The 8,981-nt window shown below is 55.7% G+C and overlaps 1 protein-coding gene across 1 annotated transcript; it reads right to left on the bottom strand.

Annotated features, from left to right (window-relative positions):
* Positions 1-530: 530 nt before the first annotated feature.
* On the bottom strand, positions 531-8,975 carry Tbx2 (T-box 2). Its single transcript, XM_028772384.1, has 7 exons — positions 8,631-8,975; positions 7,293-7,560; positions 6,211-6,357; positions 5,039-5,115; positions 4,779-4,942; positions 3,699-4,336; positions 531-1,630 (listed from the first exon to the last, which is right to left on the bottom strand). The coding sequence occupies exons 1-7, from the start codon at positions 8,951-8,953 to the stop codon at positions 1,184-1,186; spliced, it is 2,064 nt and encodes a 687-aa protein (XP_028628217.1). The 5' UTR covers positions 8,954-8,975; the 3' UTR covers positions 531-1,183.
* Between the last annotated feature and the right edge of the window lie 6 nt (positions 8,976-8,981).

Genomic DNA, 8,981 nt, shown 5'->3' with positions numbered 1-8,981 from the left:
AGGGGGAGCCCGGGCCTGGGTCCCGGGGGCTGCGGGGCGCAGTGGCGCCTCCAGGCCCGGCCTGAGCCCGGCGCCGACGCGGGCGCCTCGGGGCCTCGCGGCTCTGCACGCGGCCGGGTTGTGCAGCCGCCGTCGCCGAGGTGCAGCTGCGGGCCAGATAGGGGCGCCCATGTCCCCGCCTCAGTCCCTTCTTCAGCGCCCACAGAGCCCCAGCCCCGCGCGGCCCACAGAGCGCACAGCGCGGGTCACTTCGCGTGGTAGCGTTTTTATTATTTTCTCGCTTTGTTCTCCCTCTGGAGCAAAAAGTGAAAACCTGAGGTGGGGCCCGTGGGCCGGGCGGGCAAAACCGGGGCGCGGAGGCTGAGGGGCCCGCGGGGTGGGCCTTCCCTGGGGTTCGGTGCCTCCCTCTCCCCCAGCAGCCAAGGATCCTGGGGCCCTGTACAATATAGATGCTCATGTAAAATGAAAAAAAAATTAAATGCTATGAGTTAATCTCTAAGTATATGTACACAGCAATGTACACCTTCGAATAAATTAATACGAATTTGTATCTTCTGGGAACCTTAAAGCTTATTTACACAAATTACCATTTATTTCATAAATATCTTTTGCCCCCTGGGGACTCAAAGCAGAAGTGCAACTTCCTCCGCTGACCCAGAAGTGGACGTAGGAATGGCGCCTGTCTTTTGTGGGGTAGATGTGGGAAGACCAACCGGACAGGACTCCTTCTAGCTCAAGTCTACGCTGACTTCAGGCTCCCCTGGCTCCGGCATCCTCCACACCAGTTTCTCTCGACATTCAGGCCCAAGGCCAGGGATCCTGGGATGCTTTCCGAAGCGAACACCTCTACCCTATGCACCTTCTGGCTTCCAAAGGGACCGCTGGAAAGAGGCCACCCCCATAGTGTTGAAAGAAGGAGGTGCCCTGGTAGTTGATTCTCCTGCAGAAATCTGCATCAAATCCAGGGACTCCAGAGTGACTGTGTTCCGAGTGGACTGATTCCTCGTTTAGACCCCAGGGTAGCGGCCCAGACCCCCGACCTGCCATGCGAGGGACCGCTGAAGCCTGCTTTTGCTCCTTTATTTAAATAAATACCCATTCTGTGCTGTACACGTCCCAAACAGCCGAGGCAGAGAGCCCAGCCCGGGAGGCTCGTGTGGCAGCGCAGCAGCCAAGCAGTCCCTCACTTGGGCGACTCCCGGCCAGGGGAGAGGGCTCGCTGGCTCTCTAGCCCACTCACCAGTCTCTGGATGCTCTGCAGTTCACTGGCCGCCTCTTTGGCTGAGCCGCTGGGCGATAGGGCCCCGCGGGATGGGCCCCCCACTTTTCGGAGAGCCAGCTCAGGCAGTGGACTGGGCTCACGACTATTTCTGCCCTTGGAGCCCTCCGCCGCCAGCCCGGTGGTAAGGAGGCTAGTGCTAGGTGGGATGGTGACCGGGATCTGGTAGGGGCTGAAGCGCAGGCGGGGCCGGGCACTGCCCAGAAATGGGCTCCGTGATAGGGAACCAGCGGCGGCGGCGGCGGCAGCTGCAGCGCTGGTGGCGGGTAAAGCGGAGGCGGCGGCGGCCGCTGCTGCCATGTAAGTGTACGGGTAGGGGAAGAGGCCTCCGAAAGTGGGCATTGGGATTCCCTGGAAGAAACAGAAGGCAAGAGGGGTTAAACATCTGTCTGAAGTGTCTTTAAAGGTGGTAGTCTGAACACTACATTAGATAACCCTTGCCCTACTCATTTAGGCTATAAACCAGAGTTCACAGAGCTATAAAATCTCGGGCTCACATGAGATGAGCCAGCGTGCCAGGGCCAAACTCAGTGAGTGTGTCCATCACCAAGGGTGAGATGCAAAGGCCTGGAATCTCCCTGTTCTGTGCTGTTTGGTACTGGTACGATAGGGGTAAGAGAATGAGCATCAGCTGGCTGAACTAGTATGGACCCAGAGAGAAGAACCAAGGCAGGCATGGGGCTAGGTGGCAAGCAAGCAGCTGGAACTGTCATCTGAGGTCACTTCTTCCTTGCCTTCTGTCTGCAGGTTCCACGCTGTGGCAGGGACACGGGATGCACTTGGAAAAGCAGGATGATCAAATCTCTTGCTTGCTTGCCTGTTCTCCTGCCTCAGCTGGATCAGGTCACGAGTGACAACCAGTTCATAAACTGCCCTGAACGCTTGACAAAGAACTGGCAGCGCTTCTGTGGCAGCTGAGGACTGGACGCAGGCATTGCTGGTGGATAGCAGAGCAGCCAGGAAACCCTGGACACAGGGCACTCAGTTCAATAGGCCCCGATTTGAGATTGTCTGACCTTTGAGATAATAGTTTATGTCCTAGAGTGTGTGTCTGTGGAGTGGGCGATGCCTCTCACCCCGAACAGCGCCAGGGACAGAGAAAGTCCAAGTCCTAGTTCAAATGGGGAACCCAAGAAGCACCTTATTCTGTAGGAATAGAAGGGCTTGCAAGCCCCACTGTGCACTTCGGACCTGGCACCTCAGGTTGGGAGGAGGAGAGGAAGCTTGGACTTTTCCAAAATTCTACTTTGCCTGACATACAACTACGTATGGCCTTACCACCTCACAATTATACCAATTGATTTCTCATGAGCTCTGGGGTACTCTTTCCCTGGGTTTCCACCTACTGACCAGGCCATAGCCAGAAGCCCCAGCTTCCCCATGTCCTCTGTAATGACCAGGGCTTGTTGAGGAGAGAGGCATTCACATCCACAGAAAGCCAGAGGTGCAGCTCCACCCTCCAGTCCAGAGTCACAGAGATTCAGGTATCACAGACACTGCACATACCCAGATGATAAGCTCTCTTCAAAACTCATTTCAGAGCCCCCCCTTACACATATTCACTTCTGAACCAAAGCCATTTTCTCAAAAATCTAAACTCCTGTTTTCCTTCCCTGGAGATATGATCTCAAGGGTTCAATTTGCCAGAAACCTCAGAGGGAAGAAACCAAATGAAGGGATTCCAAATCTTTCCGCAGGGAATATTCCACCCAAGTAACTGAAGAGGCTGTTCTGCGCATCCGATCTCCTTGTTATGCCTCTGGCTACATTTTCATAAACTCTCCCCTGGGAATTTAGAATTTCAGTAGGAGGTTGTGGAGGAAACTTCCCCCACATCTTCCCTGGGTGTGACAGGAGAGTTAGGGGCTCAGAGTAGGGCAAAGACCAGTCTTGTCACTTGTCAGGACTGGCGACTTCCTAGAGGACCTTAAAGGGGCCAGGAATATCTGGGAGGTGAGTCATTTTGGAAGTCAACTGTCCAGAAAATAACGCAAAATTCCCTCCTTCGTTCGTCCAGCCTACAGTTTTTCACAGCCAATTAGGAGGTAAAGATTTTCTTTCTCAAAAATTTCCTAGGACCAGAAAAGTGAACCCCATAAAACCCAGGTGCAACCCTAGTTGGTCACTCAGAAGAGTTTTGAGGTGTGTCCTCTCACCCCTCACTGGGGCTATAGAAGAGGAAACCGGTCCAGAGGGGACCAGGGACATTCCTAAGGTCACACCGGGTTCAGAAGCAATGTCCTGGTTAGCTCATGAGCAGTTTTACTCTCTCAGGATGTAGACGGCTTTCCTATAGATAAGTTTTCATTTCTCAGAGGATCTGAATACCCATAACATCTCTCAAGTTCTCTGCCCACCTCAGACACCAACAAGCTGCTGCGCCCCCCTCCTCCGGTTGCCGGCAGATCACAGGCCTTACCTGAGATGCCAGCATGTGCTGGGAGAGGTGGAACGGGAAGGGAGCCGCGGTGCTTGCTGCGCTGGCTGCGGGACCCAGCCCGCCTGCGTCCAGCCCCGCCGCAGTTCCGGGCCCGGCGCCTCCGCTATTGCCGCCGCCGCCTGCCACCGAGGCTAGCAGATGACCCATGCCCATAGCGGAGAAGGCTCCGGGGCCCATGGCGAATTGTCCTGGGTGCAGGAAGAGGGGCTGGCCAGCTCCCAGAGGCCCAAAGAACTGCTGCCCGTGCAGGTGGCTGGAGAAGGCCAGGCCGGGCAGATGGCCCGCACCCAGGGGGGACGCACTGTCTGTCTGCACCACCAGCGGCGCCAGGCTGAGCTCCTTGTCCTCCCCCACGTCCTTGCGCCCCTCGTCCTTCCTCCGGGCCTCGGCGCGCTCCTTCTCCAGGCTCCGCAGGCTAAATGGACCGTCCCCACCGCCCTCCGTCGGTTCCTTGCTACCCCTCTCCGGGCTGCGCCGCTCACGGGAGCGTTCGGGTTCGGTCAAGCGAGCGGGGCTGGCGTCCCGCGAAGGGCTGCGACCCAGGGGCGCGGCGGCGCGCTCGTCGCCCGGCCGTTCCGGCTCAGGGTCGCTGTCGGCTGCGCACGGCTTCTCCTCGGCTACGGGGAGGAAGGGAGCATGGGTTATCTGGACGCAGCCGGAGACCGACGTGGCGCCCAGTCCCCGAAAACCTGGACCTGGTCACCGACACTTTAGACAGACCAGCTGTTGGGAAGGTCAAGTTGGGAGAGCTTCTAGGGGCAGCTGCAGGTCACATAAATCAAGACCCCATTCTTACACTGGAAGAAAACGAGCCCTGGAGAAGAAAGCTTATTTCCGACCACAGATCCCACAAGGGGTTCAGCTCAAAACTCTACCAAATGTCCTGACTGCCAGGGACAGTCCTTATATGGGAGTACCAGATTGGAAGTTCTAGCCACATTCCGGTAACTTTTATTCAGGCCTTTGAGATTAGCCGGTTACTGAGCAAAAGATAGACTTTAAGGGGCACCCTAAGGGGACACTCCCTTGCTCCTTCCCTCCTGACTGGGATCAACTCACCTCGGGCCCGGTGCAGGCGCAGAGGGCTGGGCGCTGCGCTGGGGGAGGGCGGTGGTTCACGCGCAGGCGGAGGGCCGCAGGACGAGGCATCGGATTCAGCGCCGTCACGCTCCGGTTTACAGTGCTCCTCATACAAACGGAGAGTGGGCAGCGTTAGCTGCTTCCTGGGGACGAGCAGAGGGAGCGGTCAGCCGACATTGTATCCTCCCTGCTTCCTGCGGCCAGGGGTACAAGCATCAGGCCAACGTCTCGCCTCTCACCTTTTCTCCCGACGGCCGTTCCCGGTGTCCCGGAAGCCCTTGGCAAAAGGGTTGTTGTCGATCTTCAGCTGCGTAATCTGCGGGACCGAGGAAGCGGCACTAAGTCAAGACCTGACTCTTCTAAGCTGGCCAGGGGCACCCCGAGGTCAGCGGCTACAAGCTACACAGTAGAGAGCCGGGGTTGGGGGTGGGGTCGTGCCACCCGCCTGGGATAGTACGCAGAAAGGTGAGGCCGGCAGGCAAGCATCTAGGAAAATGACTGGATCTCTGCATCTCCAAAAGCCTTATTCAAGAAATAATCCCTCAACACGCACACACAGGCCCAAGCAAGCAAACAGGCTCACGTAGTCACACAGGTTAAACTATTCCGCACCCTAGTACAAACACAGTGCCCGCACACCCAAGTCCGCAGGTCCAGGCAAAGTCAAGTTATTGCACTCACAGGCCCAGAACGGCAAGTTCACCAAAAATAAATAAATAAATAAATAAATAAAGCAGACGCGTATAGAATCCAACGAATTCACTTGCTTCTACATAGAGCTTAAGACACTCCATACAATGTACCTGGCCAGGCAGACCCCTGGTTTACAAAGACATAACCAAAGACACTAGGACCCTCTCGTTGAATCCACGGTGACCTATGAGGGCCATTTCACCTGAAGAATTCTCTCAGCCTCTCCCAAAGGGTCTAGGGCCTGGACGGACCCAGACAAGTGGGTGTGCCACCTGTCCCACTCTTTGGCTCCTTTGGAGAGTTAAAAATCGGACCCTGAGTTCCTAGCATCTGTAGAGCTTGGGCAGATTGCCCCAGGCGCCCTCTTTTCATTTAGATTCCCAATCCTGAGCCAAGAAATGAACGAATAAAATGTAAAAATGTCAGCGGGAGCCCGAGTCTCTACTAATTGCTAAGTAAACATCTCCACTCCAACTCCGGCCCAGCTGTTTGAGTGCCTCGGGGGAGTACGTGTGTCTGTGTGGGTATGAGGGGGAGCCTGGGGGGGGGTTATGTGGGTGCTGCTCGTCTGAATCTGAGTGGGTGGCGAGTTCTTGAAGCTCTCTGCAGTGCTGCTGCTATTCAGGTTGGTTTGAATGGAGGGTTGGAGCTTGTAATTGTTGGGGGATACAGATGGATGTAGTAGGGGCCAAGTCCACTCCCCCCACCCCGGGCACACCTTGTCATTCTGGTAGGCAGTGACAGCGATGAAGTCAGTCTCTGGGAAGACATAGGTGCGGAAGGTACTGTAGGGGAGCTTCAAGATGTCGTTGGCTCGCACGATGTGGAAGCGTGGCTGGTACTTGTGCATTGAGTTCAGGATGGTCTGTGAGGAGCAAGAGGTTCAGCCCGCAGTTCCCTGCCCTTTCTGCTATTGGACTGACATCTTTCTCTCTCTCCTTTCCTCTCTCTCTCTCTCTCTTTCTTTTTTTTTTTTTTTTTTTTTGGTCGTTCACCTGGATTTCATTTTATATTTTCTCATGCTTTTTTTCCTTCTTCACAGCTATTCTTTCTTTCTCTTACACTGCCCGGTTGGAAAAGGAAACGAAACAAACCAGAAACAGACAAATAAAATCCATCTCCATTCTTTGACTTCACAATCCCCCCTGGCATTACTGAGTCCTGACATGAGAAGGAAAGAAAAGCGTGTGTGGAGAGGAGCTCAGGGCTGGCTGTCATGCTCTAGGAGACTCTCTTTGCCCAATGAACTTCGAATCATTTGCTAGGACCTTGCTCAGGCAGAAATGGAGGGTTCCCCATTACTTTCCCTGGCTGGACGGCTGCCTTAATGGAGGGAGAGATCTCCGGAAGGCCTGAAGAGAGCAGATTTAATTTCTGGATTCCCTAACCGTAGGTAAGGGTTAGCTACAGCAGTAAGCCATGGCAGGGTGTCCAAGCTGCACATCTACAAGTCCTTAGCAGGGTGACCTCCACAGGACCCCGGCAGCGTGACCCATCCCCTGTAGCACCTGCCACACTCTTGACTCTAGGAGGGGCTCTCAGAATTCTGTCAGAAAGGAACTGAGATTGAGAGCAGCCTGGAGCTTTCCACAAACTGTCGACATACTTTTCCTCAGGCTCACAGAACAGGGTTCTGGAAGCCTAGGCCCTGTTTACCTGGATCACAGAGCAGAGAATCAGACAGGGACACTCTAGAGATTCACCTGATGCCCCCCCCCCCTCTAGAAATCCTCTAGCCTCCTCTACGAACTCAACTGTTCCCCCGGGCTCTCAACACCTTCCCGCCCTGCCCAGACTCACAAAGCCATGCTTGTCAGAAATGTTGTTGGTCAGCTTCAGCTTGTGGAAGGCCACAGGCTTGGCCATCCACTGCTCTCCTGTGGCCGGACTGTCCGGGTGGATGTACATGCGTTTAGGCATCTCAGGGTCGGCCTTGCCCGCCACCATCCACCGTGAATTGTGAAACTTGTAGCGGCAGTCATCCGCAGCCACAATGTCCATCAGCAGGATGTACTTGGCCTTCTTGTCCAGGCCACTGACTCGCACCTTGAAGGGGGGGAACATCCGCCTCGGAGGGAGGGAAGGGAAACATGCCATTGGGACCCGGCTCTTCTTTGCCCCTTTACCTTCCCGATGACATGACACCCCGCCTGAAGTCGTCCTGTCTACGTTTGTCACAAAGTCCTCTACTTGTGCTGTGCTCCTACTGCTACCGGGAAGACCCAACCTGTGGTTATTACTTCCAAGACATGTTATTTCTGCCGACCAGACCCTGTTTTGTAAAGCCTTGGATGAGTTTTGTACTCAGGTCTGGGGACCTTTCCTCTACTCTGATCTGAGAGGAGGGTTGATGTCCAGGAAAAGAAACTAGGCCCGTTAGAAAAACGCTGGGTTTTTTCGAATTGTCCTGAAATTCGCAGAGAGGAAATAAACTCTTGGGACAGGGCTTGAAGAAATAAACTAGCAAGGTCTTTGTCTGGGGAAACACTTTAGAGCCTTAATCGGGGAACCCTACCCTAGAATTTCGGGGGAACAGGGTGAACCTGAGGCCTGGACTTTCAGAGACTGAAATGTTGGAAGGATTGGAGATTGTGTTTTTCTTCTGACTTTAAAGCCTCAAGAGGTGGCTGGTCCAGAGCTCCAAGGACAAGCAAGACTCTCTCCAAGGCCTAGCTGTGGGTTCAACAACTCTCTGCCGGAACCAAGTGGTGGGTCTGGAGCTAGCAAGAGGCGGGATGCTAGTTCCACTATGGACTCCAGTGATCGGAGCAGAGAACCCCGGAAAGGTTCCTTCTCTTAGGAACTCAGAGACCGACTAGGAGACAGAAAAGCGAGACCGCAAGGGGCAGAGGAGACCCGCTAGAGTTGAGCCACCGGAGCTTGGAGACTCAGAACGGTTGGGACTATTCTTTAGGAGCGTGTTTTCGTTTTATTTCCATCGAGAGATGTTTAATTTCTTTTTCTTTTTTAATTCGCTCCGAAGCCCAACGAAAAAAAAAAGTCAGTTTGCTTGTCTGTGGAGAGGAGTGTGGCGCCAGGGCCAGAGTGGGGGGAGCCGAGAGAGAGCATCGGCCGGTTGCTGGTGGGTGCTGTCCGGTCCCCAAGCCCGCCCGCCCGCCGGCCTCCGGGCCGCCCTACCTCCCGGACTTGGTGATGACCATCTCGGTGCCCAGCTTGTGGAACTGGTCCCACAGCTCCTTGGCCTCCAGCGTCACCTTGGGGTCGTCCTCCACCTCGTCCTCGGGTTCCAGGCTCTTAAGCGAGCGCAGATGCGCGGCGGGCGGGTGCGGGCCGAGTGCCGAGACGTGCAGCCCCGCCTCGGCCGCCGCTGCCGCCGCCGCTGCTGCCGCGGCCGCCGCCCCCGCCAGGCCCGGGTCGGGTAGAGGCTTGGCCAGCGCGCCGGGCGGCAGCGCTAGCGCCGGGAAGAAGGAGGGCTGCGCTGCCGCCAGGAAGGCGGACATGGGGAAGTCGGCGGGCCGTGGCGCGTGG

The sequence above is a fragment of the Grammomys surdaster genome, unplaced genomic scaffold (assembly GCF_004785775.1).
Source record: "Grammomys surdaster isolate TR1022 unplaced genomic scaffold, NIH_TR_1.0 213, whole genome shotgun sequence".
In the NCBI taxonomy this organism is placed as follows: Eukaryota; Metazoa; Chordata; class Mammalia; order Rodentia; family Muridae; genus Grammomys; species Grammomys surdaster.
The sequence above is the reverse complement of the archived record's forward strand: the minus strand, read 5'-3'. Positions and strand labels throughout refer to the sequence as shown.